Source organism: Oratosquilla oratoria, chromosome 24, assembly GCF_046742065.1.
Source record: "Oratosquilla oratoria isolate Oo_2021 chromosome 24, ASM4674206v1, whole genome shotgun sequence".
NCBI lineage: Eukaryota > Metazoa > Arthropoda > Malacostraca > Stomatopoda > Squillidae > Oratosquilla > Oratosquilla oratoria.
The window spans coordinates 48,211,298-48,230,535 of NC_134800.1; the positions used below are offsets into that span (position 1 = coordinate 48,211,298).

Sequence of the window (19,238 nt, forward strand, 5' to 3'; positions counted from 1 at the left end):
GAATGGAATAAACTTAGTAACCATGTAGCGAGTGCTGAAACATTTGATTGTTGTAAGAGAAGATTTGATAACTTTGCAGATAGGGATGACAGGGAGTAAGAAACATGGAACTGCCTAGTGTAGACTTTATGGTCTCTTGCAGTCTCCCCCATCCTTATGAATGTGTGGAGAGTGGTTGTGAATGGATGACAGGGGAGAGTCCTTATGTAAATGAAGCTGTGGGGGTAAACCAGCTTTGGATGTTGAGCTTTAATGTCTTGCTACACTGTTTCTGACCCAAGCAGTTGATAGGGGGCAGGTATAATCCTTCATCCTCAAGGAGTTAAAATAAGGAGAACTAACTGGTGTGGGGCGGGTGGAGGGTAGGTGTGTCCTAGGCTAGGTCACCCCCTTATTAAGGGGCAAAGGGGCTATAGGTACATGTATGTACTATGTATCTGTTAGCAGGAAGCTGTATGTTCATACTGTTGCAAATATAACTTGTATCACAATATCCACATGGCTTATGTTCTCAGCACCTTGAGAATAAAGTCATTTCTCTCCCCAGTCACTTTACTCAGGTCAAAGGCAATGCAGTGAGATGCAAGGTGACAAGATGGGAGCAACATTCAATGGTTTTTTAATGTACATATAGTGGCTGTGTGCTTTGATGTGGCCACCCCCCTTACGAGGGCTTTTGGTGTGTATGCATGTGCGTGGTTTAAGCAGGAACTGATGAAAGGAGTGAGGACGTTCCTCTCCTATGCCTCACCGCCTCTCTTTAAAGGTTTTGCATACAAGATGTGTATGCATGTATGTATGTACATATATATTTGTTGAGACATTCTGACAGGTTGACATAAGTGGGAGTAGGAGACACAGGAGTCTTAATATGAATTTATTCCTGACTGGTTTTGGAGATATGCTTTCTCAAAGGAATGGTGTACACAATGGGTTGTGTGCATTCATATATGAGAGAGACCTCACTACCGTCATGCATTACCACAACTCATTCTGTACACCATTCATTTGAGAAAGTATACCTGCAAAACTAGTCAGGAATAACTTCAGAATAAGACTCCTGTGTTTCCTACTCCCACTTACATCATATATATATATATATATATATATATATATATATATATATATATATATATATATATATATATATATATATATATATATATATATATATATTGTACTGAAACATAAAAACAAAATAAAATAAAACAAATCTATGGCACAAGTGATCTGAAGTTAAGACTACCATAAGTCTGTTGTCAAAATGGAATTAAGCTGTATACCTATGATCCAATTTTTTTTCGCCTTCTCCCCCTCCTCAGCAGAAAATTTGCCAGAAAGGACTTGAGTACGACTGAATACATGTGAGTTACACTTTACTGACCCTTCACTCTATCTTGCTGAGGTCTGAGTCATATGAATCTGACTCGCTACCACACAAGCGAGTCTTAGCCCCTGGCTCCAACAAACTCCCAAGGATCATGGTGTACAGTCACCGAAAAAAGTATAATGACACATGGAAATGTGAGAAAGAACAACGTAAAACATAGAATGGAGACGTAACGCAGCATGTCAGGAATTATCACTCGTTTTTGCTCTATTGGGTCTGGGGAGTTGTGATAATTTCACTCCCTTGTCTTCAATACTCCATAATAATTATACAATATTAATAACAGAATAATAACAACATTGATAATAATAATAGCAATAATGATAATAGTAATAATAATATTAATGATAATAGTAATAATAACAATAATAATTACATTACCATCCACAAGAGTTGATAGTATTAAATTGAAAACATTAAACTTCTAAATCACAACCAAACAGGGCTCAGGGCTGCCCAAGTCACAGCAAAGAACCAATAGGTAAGCTTCCTATGGGGAACCACAGCCCCCAATCTAAAGAGAGGAGAGAGAAAGAGAGAAATAGAGAGAGAGTCTGTCTTGCACATGTTTATGAGCAGGAGCTACCATGCTCCACTTGAACGGACCAGCAGTGATGTAGACATTATAAGGCGGTAAACAGTGCATGAAAGGACCAAACAGCCACAAAGCCATTACAGTAAGGCAGTCATTGTGCATGGGATGAGTATTTAACTAGTTTATTTTCTTTCATTTTTTTTTTCTTTTATTTTTACATAGTAGGAGCTGGCTTGAGGCCACAGAGAAATAAGGCTGCAGAAGTGCACAGAAGCGTATGATTGAGGGGACTATGGGGGTCGAGTGGTGATAAACTGAGCACCTTGTATTTGGGGTCTGTATTCGATAACATTATGCAGTGCCCAGTGATATGACATCTAAGTGCACAAAAGACCATGTGCATATTTTTTGCCATGTGCACATTTTTTGTCATGTGCATATTAATGTTCCTTTGGGCCACAGTCAAGAATTTCCTTCTGGTATATCAGTACTGTTGTTCTTGCACCATAGATAATACAGGGTGCATATGGTTATTGTTTAGTTGTTTCAGGGACATGGTGTGAAAAGATGCAGGTAACCATACTACTCAAAACAAAAGCAGCCAATCAGTATACGTTGAGACTTTGTCCCAGCAACACCTTGCGTCCATGGAAAGCTTTACATTTCCTCATCTATGGAAAAGGCATACGGTACTTACGTTAATCTTCGCCAGACACAGCAGCAGCAAGATCTCAAAACTGCTAAAAGTGACTGAACAGTTCATCAGGACTATCAGAAGGGAGTTGATTTCTTCTGACTATGATTATGAAGGTGTTGTTGAGAGGAAACATCATTCTCAACAATCAGACACTATCAGGGATGGTGAATTTGTCACTCAATTGCAAGCCATGGTTAATGAAGATTCCAGCCAGTCCATGAGGTACATTGCCAGAGAGCTGCAAGTATTTAAGGGCACCATAGGGAGGTGTTTGCATGAAGATATCAGATACAAGTCATTCAAGATGCATAAGGGTCAACTCCTCTCTGCAAAGATGCGGGAGAACTGCTTCAAGAAGAGCAAGAAGTCCCTCAACAAATTGAAGCACCCTCTGGAGAACGACATGCTCTGGTTCTTATCAGACGAAAAGAATTTCTGCCAGGACCAGACCCACAACTCTCAGAACAACAGGTGGTTGGCTGTCTGTCCCAAGGATGTGCCAAGAGTCATAAAAAAACAAGTATCCTGCAACTGTCATGGTGTTTGGGGTAGTCTGAAGCAAGGACCAAGTCATGCCCTTATTCTTCTTTCCCCAGGGGCTCAGGTTGAGCACCGAAGTGTACGTCAACATCCTATAGACCCATGTGAAGCTGTGGATTGAGGAAATAGCTGTTGGTAGACCTTACATGTGGCAACAGGACTCGGCACCATGTCACACCTCTTGAAAGTCTCAGAAATGGCTCTCCAACAATTTCTTTGACTTTGTTGCCCCTGATGTGTGGCCCCCTAACTCACTTGACCTCAACCCTATGGACTATTTTGTATGGGGTGCAGTTGAACGAGATACTAACCACACCCCATGCAACAGTAAGGATGATCTAATCAGTTGGATCAAGGTCGTCTTTACCAATCTCTCTGAGGAGGTCGTGAGAAGACCTGTGCCAGGTTTTGAGGGCGTGTTGAGGACATCATTGATGCCAAGGGTGGATTCATCGAGTAACGGGACACCATAAGTGTGCTGATACAGAGTCTATTTTCTTTTTTGCAATAAATGCATCTTTAACTAAATTATGACTTTTTTTCTATGTGACCCTAAAAAACTAAACAAATACTGTATGCACCCTGTACATTACTGTACATCATTTGTATTGCACCATGTCATTAAGCATGTGTATCTTGAATACAGACCCCTCTATTTTTCAAGTTCAAGGCGGCATGGAGGGCAGGCAAGTGTTTGGTCATCCTGAGACCTGAGGACTAACATGCGGCTGGACAAAAATATAGACAAATTCCCTCCTGAAATATCCAAATCCATAAAAGCTCCCAAAAGGAGTTAATGAATTCCTCACTCCCAAAATGAAAACAAAGACTCACAAATTCACCTGGAAAAATTAGCCAATTTGAAAATGCAAGGAATTAGGTCATAAGAGGTCATGAAAGGCAAACTACAAGACCACTGTCTCTTATGTAGTGCGTGCTGAAGAAACTACTTTTCCTCGTAACCTGGAGAATGAGGGAAAATAGGTAGACAGGTGCATCCAATGGGAATTAGGAAAGTTTAGTGTATTTATATTTACAAATAATATATTCACACATCCTTCCTAAAACTCATATTCAGGGGAAAAGCCAGCCTTCCATTTCCCCACACTTTGAAAAAGAAACCATGACACCTTTCATCAAGGAGTTCATCCAATGTGACAAACAGAAAAGCCTAGATTCATTTTTCTTGGGTGACAAGAAAGCGATATAGCAGTAACATCCCTTATGCTGAATGGATGACGACTCTTATGCTGGAAAGGAGTTCCCCACTGGTAATGACATAAGAGACAAGGCACCGTCTACATCTACTGCCAAACTTTTTTAAACAAAACGTCCAATGAGGCAAGTTGTCGTGTACAGCCCATATTTCACAAGACACACTTTCTGCAACTACTGCAGATTTCTTTGCTTAAGAGATTTCAGTTATGTCTTCCATGCACTCATCTCTGATGAAGAACTTTCTATATCTCATTAGATGCTGATATGAAGTATATCTGTCCTTAATAACTTGTCTTCTTCAACCCCCTAAACACATACGGAAAAACTAAATAAACTAGGATTGCCCGCACTAAAGGAAAGAAACTATATGATAGTTATCTTTAAAATGGTGAAATGAGTGCAAAAGTAGAGAGGATTTGTTGGTATAGGATAAAAAAAAAAACATATCAGGAGATTGCTACCTACAGACAATTTGAAGAATATCAAAAAACATATTTCCACATAAATTTGTGGAACAAATCAGTGAAAGAAACAATTCAAGGAGATAACATAAATAAATTGAAAGCAAGGTTTACTATACATAGACAGAAAAGACCTCATGACCATAGCTACAATCCTGTATATTGCAAGTAAATACATGTACATATTTCTGTCCGAGAACCATTGCAGCCAAAATCTCTTAGTCAAATAAATATGCAATAGTCGTGGAAAATCTGTCCAGTGTCTGGGCTGAATACCCTACATTAAATACATAATATATATCCTGAACCTGTACAATGGCTAAATCTATCCTTCAACTTTATAATATGATGCATTCTCAACTATTATCAACTTACTTGGCACTTTGCTATTATGGGAGAGAAAACCCAGCAAGTCAAGCCTAGTCTTGTTTTGCAAATGCAGACTAACAACACCCTATGCAGATCCTTAATTCTTTTGCAATAGGCCACTAGCACCAGACTTGACAAAGTTCCTAAAATAAAATCACAAACCACAAAACTGTAACCATTCCCTGCTCAGTATTATATGTCTTCTAAGTCTAATAGATATAACAATACAGCTTTGGGCAGTTCAAAGGTACAATTATCCCTGTCTCCTTCATATCTGGGTCCTGTTGGCTGTCCCATTTGAACATGATCTCAATGAACAAGTAAGCAAAATAGTTGCCCCTTTCGTAAGTACAATCAGCCACTCAGGTCATTCACTTCTCTTGCTACACTATCACCATTACTTTTCTTGAAAATTGACTCCTATATGCTGGGTATTATCATCAACAAGTGGTGTACTACAAATATGTCCACAATTTAGAATCCACAATCCGAGACAATGGATCTATTAGGTCTAAGAGTTGACATATCTTGGTGACAGTAGCAAGGTCAAGTTATCAGACTTCAATAACCAATTGTACATCTACATAGCTAATGCCAGTAGGAACAACATGACGTTTAACTGGAGCATGGCAACTGCACTATATATATATATACATTGTACATATAAGCAGTTGCTAGGCCAGCCGTAACACATGCCTCTTTTATGTACAAAATTATACACAGCATAAACTTTATCTTGGTCCTATCTCACCATGGCAAAGCTTATCAGCTTTTCATGTGCATACAATTTGGCCTCTGGAATCAATTAATCTCGATAAATCCGTAACATAAAAAAATTTGCACTGTTTTCTCAAAATGAAACATTAAAAAGTAAGAAAACATATATAAGGATTAGCAGCTTACCACTCAGGTAAAATTCTTATTGTAGTTTCTCAAAACTAAGTACAAGCACTCTTTGACATAGGGCTAATATTCCCTGAAATATGATCCTTTTATTAACCATTTCAACGGCAATATAAATGGAAAGATTTTGTTGTGCCTCTGTCTGCAGTTTAAATTTCATTATTCAATCTTAGTCCACTAATGAGAGAGGACACCATAGTGAAAATGTATTAATGGAAACTTCATTCATGCTGGGAACATCTATACAAATGGTTCTCTCAATTCAGAATCTTTAAAATTTGGAAATCTCGGCTACTGAAAGCAAAGACACCCGACAGGAATATCATACACCAGAATTCTCTGGATTTTTGAGAAATTCCCAAAAAGGCATTTCTGTCCTGCATATTGGAGGTTTCCAAATTTTAGACTTCAGATTCCAAGAACTACATGTAGCGATGAATAAAATCACCCAGCAATAGTCAGAACAAAATTGATCTAAACTCTTGCCACATGGCTAAGAGGGTTCATATAAATCTATATAATAAGTCTTCCAATGATTTTTTTTTTTTTTTTCATTAATCAAAATCAACCACGAAGGAGGCCTCTCTTACGAGAAATAAGCTCTTGAGGTGTAGGGCACTGCCCAGTGCACGGGGAAGCCCGGTACAATCATCGCACACAGGAAAAGTCATTGGGCTTAAAATGCATTTTGGTTTGTTTTTTCTTCCATACAACAGATGGCAGCACAGGACGCTATGCATTGAGGCGAGGCTACTGGTAGGCCATTGCTTCTCCTGCCGTAAATCCATGGATTTACATTTTTGTCACCTGAGTTTTGGAAACATGCTTATAATGAGCTGTCAGCCTACACCAAAATACACAATCAGCAATATAGGGATTGATATTATGCAACATTTTTGGAAGTATCTAAAAATGCAGTAGTTTTGTCATCACAAGTTGTGGAAGATCATCATCTATATATAACATTTCTGCAATGGGACCAAAAATAGGTACCTGCATGTGGTTCTGGTAAATGGGCATCAGAGGGAAGCATGTCCCTGATCCCTGTCTTCAAAACCCAGTAATACCCTCAATTTGACCTAAAAGTGCAGTTCTATTTGGCTGACACTTCGTCTCCACATCAACGGCGAGATCTTTATCAACCATGATCGTACATCTTCCATTTATTCACACAAGGAGAACTAGAAACTGGTTACTGTTCCTCTCCATCTACTGCTATATGCCAGTGAAGGAGAGACAGTCCCACACAACAGTCGACTGTTTTTCTTTATAGAGATCTTTAAGAAAGTCTGAGGACTGTTGCCTGTCACATTGTAGAGTTGTGGGTTTCCAGTCAGTGAAACTTAAGGCAACAATTATTATCATTATCATTTCTGTAATAAATAAATATATAACTCTACCAGTTGATTTTTTTTTGTTTCATTATCAAATCTAGCCCTTTTGAAATACTAACCCAGGCCATTTTTGGCAACCTGCCATTATGCAATAAGGACTAATACAGTGAGATTTACCTGGAGGAATATCACCCATACACAGTCTAAAATAGTACCATGCACCCAAACATTTCTAGGGTACTTTCTGTAACATACATTTTCACTAATTTTACCCTTAACTGGCAGACTATCAGGTAAATATTCGCATAAACATGACATTCTACATAATATCCTTGTGGACAAAGTGGACAGCTTAAGCCACGGAGTAACAATGATTATATTCGATAAACAGGCCAAAGTTGTCTACACCCCTATTTCTAAATTGCTTCCAGAGCAATTTCATTATGCATGGCTGCTTGAAGCCATTTAAGACACTACAGATACATATTTCTGATGTCACACATGATATATCAGAACCAGCCTAGGCATCAGCTCACAGTCATCATGAGGTGAGGTGCTCGAACCAAGAGGCATTTAGCTGTAAATGTGGTCATCACCTTTACCCTATATACTCAGTCTGCCCGAGCAAGTAGCAGACTGTGGTAGCTGATGGATTTGAACTCTGATTCGCAGTGTATGAGGCAAGAACATACACATCAGGCTACACAAAATGAATAACAGAACAGAGATTATTTGGCAATGGCCAACATCAATTTTGATATTAAGATTATATCATTCCTTTACATTTTCATACAGCTTTTAAGTGTATGTACCAGGTAGATGTTTGTGTTTGGTTGTGTGCACATGCATTTTAAACCTAGTTTTCCTCTACAGGACACAGAATATTCTTACTGCACTCCATCTCTTGGCACTGCCTTGTCATAACATGTCTTGTTGTCCCACTTTTTTTAGCATTTGTAACTTCTGTGTATTTCTTTCTTGTGACGGAGGTTGAGGTGACAACGGTTTGAACCCTGTCAAGAGCAAGTATCAAGGATATGATTTGGTTTAATGTCACAAACTCCCCCCTATCAGGAGGCTAGGATGGTGCCCCTTACAGAGGACTTTGTAGCGTGAAATTTAATAAACCATGCCCTTAGTTCAACTCACCCTGAGCAGGATTTGAATTGTCATCAAGGAGATAGTTCATTAAATTCCACGCTACAAAGTCCTCTGCAAGGGGCACAGTCCTAACCTCCTAATAGGGGGAGTTTGCGACTTTAATCCGAATTAATCATCATAACTTCTGTAGAAGAAAATGTCCTCGCTCCTTGATAGCTTTACTTGTGAATCTGACCTTCCAGGACCATATACACATACATATACCAAAGGCTTTTTCCCCTTACAAGGGAGGTAGCCAAAGTCAAAGGCATAAATCCACTCCCACCCATTTCATCCCCAGCATCCTCCACTTCCATTCACCACCCCTCCCTCCCTCCCTCTTTTCTTGGCTCCTTCTGAATGACTGGTCATTCCTGCATCTCCCCAACTGCCCTGGGTCAGAAGCAATGCAGCAAGACACAACACATCCACAAAAAGGCTACTTCATTTAATTGGTGACCTCCCCTCATGAAGTAAAAGAGAAGACAGGGAGAAATCCCTTTGGGCTCTGTCAAAATATCATCCACATTTTATACTCCCTCACCCCCTCCCTCCCATGCATCACAGCATCATCCATGCACAACTATTCTCCACTCAACCCTATCTTGTCTCCTCCCTTCTTTCCTCAACAGACATCCTCCTCTTTCCCAATGCCCCTTTTACCCCTTCCATCCATCTCATCCTTGATCATCCCCTCATATTCACTCCCTCCACTTCTGCCTTCCACACCTCTTTTACTATTCTTTCTCCACTCATTCTTTCCATGTATCCAAACCATTCCAATACTCTTTTATCAACCCTATCTCCCAACTCCCTTTCCACTCCCAGTCACCTCCTCACCTTCCTGTTTCTAACTCTATCCAGCCTAGTAAACCATATCATACTTCTTAGGCATTTCATCTCAAACACTTTTAAACTGTTCCTCTCTTATGTTCCATGTTTTGCCCAATACAGTGCTGTTGGCACAATCACCCCTTCATACAATCTCCTTTTAGCATCCATTCCCAAATATCTATTTCTCGTTACACTTTCTAATCCCCCAAGGCATTTACTTGCTTCTCTCAACAGGTAAATGGTGTTCCTCCGAGATGATTGTCAGATAAAATTTTCTCTCTGCTAGCCATCACCAAAGGCTCTTGACATTCATCTTCCTCTGGAGGTACAGTAATGAAGGGTTACTCACAGTCTCTGGACTGAGCCGCCTCTAACAACTTCAACTATATTTTCTCCATTTGTTTACATAAAGATAGATGATAGCCAGTGACTTCTCACCTCCTACTACTATTACAAAATGGTGATACAGAAACAGTCCCACATTAACCCCTAGAATACAATGACGCCTACATAGTTATTGTGAACTGCAAATGGGTATACAAGGTTATTGGTGTCATGTCCTGATTATATTTATTTTGTAGTTGTAGCTGAGTGACCCCTGTACTCTGTATTTACCTAGTTGTATTTTACGGGACTAGAGCTATGCTCGTTTTGACCCGTTTTTGTATCTCTCCACATCCAGTTTGCTTTTGAATTTGTGTATAGTTCTGGTATTAACTGTTTCACTGTTCAATTTGTTCCAGTGAACAGGCTTGATTGTGTCTTCTGTGTTTATACTTATTCAGGGTGAGAGAGAATGAGTATAACACTGGTAATTTTATATCTTATAACAGGCATATTGTGATGTATCATAATACATCAGGCAACCTAATGTGCACACGAACATTTGACTTGTATTGAAGAGATTAATATAACACAGATACCAAGCCAATGTTTCCTACAAGAGAGAGACCTAAGCTGGGCTCATGAATTGCTGTCAGCCATTGTAGGGCTGTAGGTTTCTGATCAGGGAAACTTGAAGTAACAACTATCATCACCCGACTTTCTTGACTTTTTTTTTTTTTTACTTTATCCCACAGTTTCCCTCATTCCCCTTCATAGGTAGGAGGAAGATGTTAACTCTTTACGTGAATTCTGTCCCTAATGCATTTACATAAACAACTAAGCACATCATTCATTTTTTTCTTTCACCCCAATCCGTGTTTTATAAATGGGTCTTTGTATGTTACCAGCTATTAGGAGGACAAGATCAGGAGCAGATGCTCATTGTTAGCTCTCCTTATATGAAAAAAAGGAGGAAATATAGTCAAAGGTGATGGAAAAATATCTTGGGCTCAAGCCAGAGACATGATGGTATTTGACGACAATTGGCAGAGATTATTTTCTCTGGTGTCTGTTCTTGTAAACTTGCAGTCCTGCCTAGAGCTTGTTATTGATTACCTGAAGGCCACAGGTCTTCTGCAAAAGAGACCAGGGATAATGGACTGATTGATTGATCAATTTTGTAGAACCACCATGTGCAAGCAGCATCTGTCACCACATACACACATACATATAGAAAGGCTTTTTCCCCCTTTCAAGGGAGGTAGCCAAAAAGAAAAAGGCATAATTTCATTCCCATCCATTCCATCCCTAAATACACTCCACTCCCCTCCACCCTCCCTCTTATCTTAGCACCTCCTAGATGACAGGTCATCCCTGCACCTTGTCCACTGCCCTGGATCAGAGGCAGTGTCGCAAGTCACAGCACATCCACAGCAAGGCCGCTTCATTAAATTGGCGACTCCCCTTTCTGTCCCCCCATGCATAAAAGGAGAAGACGGGGAGAAATCCCTTCGGGCTGCGTCAAATTTTGCTCACACATACTACCTCACCCCCCATCCCCCCACTACATTAAAAAGAATAAATAGCCACATGTTGTGTACATTAATGGGCATTAACGTCATGTTATGACAATGCAATGACAGCAGACAGGAATCTGCAAAAATAAACTTTTTAATAAAACACTACTAGGTATGAAATACATACGCACATTTAGGCAAGACTGTTTAAACATACATAACCTGATGTGATAACTATATTGAAAGAGTATTCTATTTTCCAAAATTCATGTGATATGTGCATCTTTATCAGGTTGTTTCCCTATTGCAATCATATATATATATGTATGTATATATACAGGGTGCGGCAGGTATTTGAGAACGCATCTTCTAAGTGGTCTAGTAGTTTAGACACCATAGCTAACCATTCCTTTTCTTTTACATCTGAAAATGGCACAATCAAATATTACCCAAGAAATGAAAAGGCATGCAGTTATCGCCTCTATAGCAGCTGGGCATACTAATTCTGAAATTGCTGCCTTCCTTAATGTTGCCCGGTCCTTCGTTTATAAGGTCAGAAGGGAACTTGTGGATGCCAGAGGCAATGTGGCAAGTACATCGCAACGTAAACAATATTCCCGACGATCGGATAGCATCAGAACATCAGAATTCATAAATGCTATTCAATCGGCAATTGATGAAAGCCCTGGGAAGTCCATGAGGGCACTGGCCAAGGATTTTCAAGTTGATGAGGCCACCATTCGACGTGTTGTTCACGAAGATCTCCGGTATAAGTCGTATGTGATCCGAAGAGGACAGTTCATGTCACAGAAGACATATGAGAACCGAGTCATCAGGGCCAGACGTCTTTTGAACAAGTTAAAACATCCTGAAGAACCAGGAATCCTTTGGTTCTTCTCTGATGAGAAGAACTTTGTTCAGGACCAGAAGGTGAATAGGAGGAACGATCGTTGGTTGTGTCAAACTGCAGGTGAAGTTCCAACGGTTATGCATACTAAATTTCCAGCATCAGTGATGGTTCTGAGTGTCGTGAGCAGTGAAGGCGATGTGATGCCTCCCTTTTTTTGTCCGCCAAGGACTTCGTGTCAATGCAGCTTCTTACACTGAAGTGTTGGAGACTGTTGTAAAGCCTTGGATGGATGGTGTAGCACGTGGCAGGCCGTACGTCTTCCAGCAAGACTCTGCTCCATCCCATACAGCTCACACAACCCAAGAATGGATGGCCACCAATTTTCATGACCACGTAACCCCCAACAAGTGGCCCCCTAGCTCCCCTGATGTCAATGCTTTGGACTATTATGTTTGGGGCGTAGTTGAGAGGGAGTCTAATCGTAAACCTCACAACACTATAGCATCTCTCCAAGAAGCCATTGTCGCTGCAATGGCTAACATATCCAAGAGTCAGCTCATTGGTGCTTGCCAACGATTTAGACGTCGCTTGGAAGATATCATTGACAAGGATGGAGGTTCCATAGAGTGAAACAGTGCATTTGCTTTGTGTTAATGTATAGAATACAATAAATGCTAATTTGAATATATACTAAAACGTTAATAAACCTTATTACAAACAATCTCCTTTGTTCTCAAATACCTGCCGCACCCTGTATATTACACATATGCATGGCTAATCAATGCTTTAAAAACTCGTTATTAACATATAAAAAACTCTATGTTCCACAGTGAGACCATTTTCTAAAAACTGCTCCTTACCATAAAATTTTGACACACATCCATTTCAACAAACCTACACTGCAAGTTCCATTTTCACCTGGTTTGGTTATCAGAAATTTTCCACACAAATTACGCATTACCTCTTAAAAGCAACTGTACATGCAATATGAGAATACTATCATGGTTACAATCACATAATCTTCTTCCTGGTCAAAGGTTACAACACTGGGACACTCTGGATACATTCATAAGAAGTAAACAAGACTACAGTAACCTATTCACCACTTTACATGAAATCTTCACCTGATCCATAGTGCACCAAGACCTACTGAAAGCAAGTCTCTCAACTGCTAGGAGGTTCTTCCATGCTGTAAGGCCACTGCATGCAGTGTGCATAGTCTTTCAAACATGGAGTCTTCATTTGCGTTACTTCTGTTTTGCAACTAATACTTCTGTAACAGAAATTCTAGCAAGTCTTACAGCGGGAATAGCGAGGAGTCACAGCACGAGAACAGAACAAGAAGCTAACACTTGAATTTGTTTTAATGCCTCTTACTAAGGAGGATCAACCCCTTTATCAAGTGATCAGAGTAATACTAGATCATTTAAAGTTTATTCTAGAATACATGAGGCCTCGTTTTCACTAGAAATCTCTAAGGCCAGCATCCACCTCCAGATAAACAAAATAGTCTCAGATTAGCCACAACATAATCTATAAAAATTGCCACCATCTTGAAGAGGTTCAAAGGCCAGCCATTTGTAAACAATTGTATGCTTATTCAGCCAAGACTCCACCAACCGGACTCTCAAGGGACATCGTACATAGAAAAAAATAGTGCGCATTTTAGCTATGACGAGTGCTACAATGACTATCCTAAATTATGCACCATACTTGAACAATCCTCAGAATTCGCTTGGATCATCAGAATCGTGGAGGAGGTGGTTGGTGCGCAGGGGCAAGGCTGGCTGGCAGTTCCGTAGGCGGGATTGAAGGTGCTCCACTTGAACTTCTAGGCTCTCCATACTCTCCTGATATTCATCGTTACTGCGCTGGAGCTTTCTGTGAGAAACATTAAATTTTGTAACCTTAATCTGGAAGGGAGTGTGTGGGGGATGGAGGGGGTTAGGGACTATGTGTGAATGATATTCTGATATAGCCTGAAGGGATTTCTCCCTGTCTTCTCTTTTTCTGCATAAGGGAACTGAGAAGGGGGAGTCGCCAGTTAAATGAAGTGGCCTTGCTATGGATGTGCTGTGTCTTTCTGCATTGCTTCTGACCTAGGGCAACAGGCAAGATGCAAGGATGACCTGTCATCCAGGAGGAGTCAAGAAAAGAGTGAGGAAGGGGTAGTGAATGGGAATGGAGTATGTGGGGAAGAAATGGGTGGCAGTGGATTTATGCCTTTGACTTTGGCTACCTCCCTTATAAAGGGGAAAAAGCCCTTGGTATATGTATGTAATCTTAACTTCTTTTGCCTTTCAAGACCAGGTGATTTTGTTCAGCAAATACAATGGATAGCAGGAACAAAACATGCCAACCTGAGACCTTTCAGTCCATAACAAAGTTAGATACAAAAAAATGATTGGAAGATAAATAAATAAGCATTAACAAATATACAAACAAGTGAAAATAAACAAATAACACTTTTGGAAGATATTAGAGCGGTGCTTCCATGTGTATCCAAACGAATTTTAAAAATTTCTCTCTGACATTTGACTTGCAGGACTCCAACTTGTAGATGCACATCACCAATTCCAGTGAGTGGACAACCAAATGCTTGTCCATATACACCTAAAAAAATATGCTTGCTCAATGTAAACACTGAACCAAATATTATGTCCATCTTGCTTAAAAGAACATCTTCAGAACCTACCTGATATTGTTAGTGGCACTGTCTACCTCATCTTCTGCAGCAGCCAACTCTTTCTTGAGTTCGTCCACACGTGCACGGAGACGCTTCACCTCAGCCTCGTACTGGTCTGCCCGCCGGGTGCAGTGCTGCAATTCTACGGACTTGTCGGCCAAGACCTTCTTCAGTTTCCCATGAGCATGCTTCAGTTCAGCAAGTTCCTTAAATAGAAATATTGGTGTGATCAATCAATCAATTGAGGCATTCGGACTGCAAAGCTGCAGCTCCACAGAGGCTAGCAATAGTCCCCAAACCCTTCCACGGATTTCACCTCATTTTTCATTCAATCCATCCTCGTAACCCCCGCCACACTTCTCAAACACATTTAAATCTTCTTCCTCCCTCCATTAGATTCCAAGTCTCTGCCCCATAGAGTGTAGTAGGCACAATCACCCCTCCATATGGTCTTTTTGCATTAATCCCCAGATACCTATATAGATCTATTAAGTGGGATAAAAGAAAAAGAGGATATGAAAAGAAATTCAAAAAGAATAGTTATAGGAGAGATCCGAAAAACAATAGTTTCCCACACAGAATGGTGGATGTCTGGAACAAATTGGATGAGGCAACAGTGTATGCAAAAACCATACAAGAATTTAAGAACAAACTAGATGCTGAAAGATATAAAGACGGGTCACTATGAGCATAGCTCCCCTTCCCGTATAATACAACTATGTAAATAAGACATTTACTTGCTCCCCTGACTCTATTGTTTACTTCTACCCTAACTCCTCCATTCCCTGCTACATGTGCCTCTTAGTACTTAACCCCTTCCATATGGTGACGCCTACATAGGCGTCATGAGGAGCAAGTGGGTATGCAAGGCTGCCATATCGGCGTCTTGATTATATTTATTGTAGTTGTACCTGCGTGACCCCCATACTCTGTAAACTGGCTTCATCATATTTTCGATGGTTATCAAAATTCACGGGTGAAAGAGAACGAGCATTACAGGGGTTACTTTATTTTTCATAATGCGAGTATTATGACGCAACATCGCACGTCTGGCAGCTAATGCTGCCCGAGAGATTTTGGCCCAGAGTGAAGGGGTTAAAACTATCCACTTCCTCCATCCTCTTTCCTCTAAGACTTAACCACTTCTACACAATGACGCTCACATAGGTGTCATGAGGCATGAGAAGGTACATGAGGATCCCGGCATCGGTATCTTGATTATATATATTTTTTTGCAGTTGTACATGAGTTACCCCCAGATTCTGTGAACTGGTTTGATCACGTTTTCTGTGTTTATTATTACTCAGAGTAAAAGAGAATGAGTAATACAGCAGTGACTTTATATTTTATAATGCAAGTAGTGTGATGAATCGTATGTTTGGCAGCCGATGCTGCATGCGAGAATTTGAGTTGTACTGAAGTGGTTAAACCCAGCTCACTGCCACCCTCACACCTGTATAAAATACATTTTCAATTACACTTGGTTTGGTTTAACATCACAAACTCTCCTCTATCAGAAGGCTAGGCTGGTGCCCCTCACAGAGGACTTTGTAGTGTGGAATTTAATGAACCATGCCCTTGGTTCAACTTCGCCAGTGGCAGGGTTTGAACCGTCATCCCCTCGACCTTTGCCGCAAATAACGATACCCTAACCTGTTCAGCCACCAAGCTTCCTCAACTACACTTGCCATTGTTTAACTTTCTGCCGTATGCAAAATTAATATCCCTACACCAGCCTAAATGCAAAACCCACCTTGTTTTTATCTGCAAGTTCCTGCTTGAGTGTCTGAACTTCCGAGTCGGGTGTCGAAGCAGCCATTTTGGTTCTCTTCTCTAACCGTTCTTCCAAATCTGAAACTTGTGCACGAAGCTTTTTGTTCTCCCTCTCGAGACCAAGTTTCTCGCTCTCTAACCGCTCTCTACGACCCCACTCCGCTGCATTTTCTTCTTGTAATCTTTCCAATTCTGCTCTCAAATCAGCCAGTCTATGTGGGAGAAAAACATGTTTGACTTAGACAAGGAGCTTACAAAGATATCCAAAGGACAACATATCCTGATGAAGTCACACTGCACAATAAGTTCATGGATAAATTTGGATCTCCCTGAAACATGTATAGATTAAAACAGAAACTTGGGAAGCATTAATTCATTCAAGAGTATTACTGCACTTGAGCATTCTATTCAAGTTAGTGCAGAGTGATTTTATTCATCTGAGACTTAAAAAAAAAAAAAAAAATATTGCCGAATTGTCTTCACATTTATCCATTTTATTTGGGCTAATGTGAGATAATTCTATTCAAAGAAGTCTCCACTCCTGAACAGATTAAAATATGTTCCTGAAGAAGGCTGAAGAGATATACAGTAAACCTTCGATATAATGGACAATATGGGGACGGGTCTGTCGTTATATCCGAAGATCCATTATAATCGAGGATCTGTTATAGCCAATGGAAATACCGAACAGATCCATTATATCCCAAAGTTTGTCCGGTATCAGAAATTAGGATTAAAAATTACAGTAAACCCTCGATATAATGGACAATATGGGGACAGAGGTCTGTCGTTATATCCGAAAATCTGTTATAACCGAAGATCCATTGCTATAATGGATGGAAATCTGTTATAGTGAGTGTTTGTCTGGTCAGATTTTTCTTTTTTCTCTTCCTTATTTTTCCTCTCCCATCACTGTCATTTTCTAAGTGCCTCCCACTGCTAACATCTTCCTCCAAATTCAACAGCTCTCTAATATATATATATATATATATATATATATATATATATATATATATATATATATATATATATATATACATATAAAATAGGTGACCACATAATGTATGTTCAGTATGCACAAATAACTTTCTCTCCTGTATGAGGCAATGAAGAGGGCTTACACATCACAGGCTAAGAAGTGAATGGCCTTTTCTTACCTTGATGTGAATGTGCTAACAGTCCTCACAATTCTTAAAACCTCAGGCTACATCTTGAATATGTTATGGCTGTTTAAAGTCCACACAAGTAAATGGACATTATCAAGCTACAATGGAGCTCTATAGATCACATTGTGATGAGCTCTGAGTCTACACAGACACCCTACAAAAAGAGATGGGTATCTCTTGGGTTGATAACAATGGAGGAAAGATGGGAGATAGGAATGTGATAATCTTGTAAATATCTGGGGGGAATGACTTTAAAGACAAACATGACTACATCCAACAAGTAGGGGTCACTACTACAGCATATGAATTCACAGTTCCAAAGATAATAAAACCAATACTAAAAATACACTTTTAAATACAACAGTTGCTAAATGGAACAGACTACCAACATAAATGGTGTGTGCTTAAAGTATATATTGGTTTAAAGCACAATATGCTGCTGTGGTAGCAAGGAAATGGGTAGAACAAATACTAGTAAAACACTTTTCCAAATAGAACAACTGATAAATGGAATAGTCTACCCATAGAAGTGCTATGTGCTTAAAGTAATTCTTGAGCACTTTATGGTTTGTTTGTGACCAAACACTGATAATAACAAATATTCTAAAATAACACCAGAGGTTTTGTTTTGTGGGGCACAACTAGGTAGATAGGAACCCTCACCCCTCCTCACCACATGTCCAAACCATTTCAAGCTGCTTGTATGTATTACATCACTGATGCGCTCCATACCTAAAATGCAAATAAAAGTAAATAACAATATTATGAAGGATTCTACCCAAAGTTCATTTGATGTTTTACTTATCATTCTTTTCCAAGTATCTTGCATAAATCTCATTTTTTTTTAAATGATCATTTTTGTTTTATTTGCTTTGATGGGTAGATGGCAATCATTGATTACTGTTGAGAATTTTTTCTATATTGGTATGAGACCAAACTGATACACAACATAACACTGTGATGATTGGAAAGGACATGAAACCAGATAAGCATATGATAAATAAGATGTTCGGAGAAACCTATAACTTATTGAGAGCAATCAAAGTGGCATTTACTTATATGGACGAAGAAATGATAAGGAAAATACTAACTACACTAATAAGACCAAAACTTGAGTACACAGCATCACTTTGGACACCCAGTACCAAAAAGAATATTAAGAAACTAGAAGGATTACAAAGAGCGACAACCAAACTAGCACCGACACTCGCCGAACTAACATATGAGCAAAGACTATCCAAATTGAACCTACCAACTCTGGAACAAAGAAGAGAAAGAGGAGATTTGCTAACTATCTACAGAATAATGAAATGAATGGAAGTTTTAGACAGGAATAACCTATTAGTATGGGAAAAAAGTAAAACAAGAGAACACGGAAAAAAATTGAAAAAGGATAGTTATAGAAAAAACTTGAAAAGGAACAGTTTCCCACACAGAGCGTTAAATACATGGAACAAATTAGACAATAAAACAGTATGTGCTAACACTATACAAGATTTTA

The 19,238-nt window shown here is 39.6% G+C and overlaps 1 protein-coding gene across 4 annotated transcripts in view; it reads right to left on the reverse strand.

Annotated features, from left to right (window-relative positions):
• Positions 1-12,872: 12,872 nt before the first annotated feature.
• LOC143038621 (coiled-coil domain-containing protein 102A-like) overlaps positions 12,873-19,238 on the reverse strand; it is a 31,819-nt gene continuing 25,453 nt past the window's right edge. For all 4 annotated transcript variants that reach the window (XM_076208084.1, XM_076208083.1, XM_076208082.1 and 1 more), the window contains exons 7-9: positions 16,552-16,783; positions 14,808-15,004; positions 12,873-13,993 (exon numbers count right to left, since the gene is read on the reverse strand). In XM_076208084.1, coding sequence (XP_076064199.1) covers positions 13,837-13,993; positions 14,808-15,004; positions 16,552-16,783 — 586 coding nt within the window. In that variant the 3' untranslated portion in view covers positions 12,873-13,836. The remainder of the gene's footprint in view (positions 13,994-14,807; positions 15,005-16,551; positions 16,784-19,238) is intronic.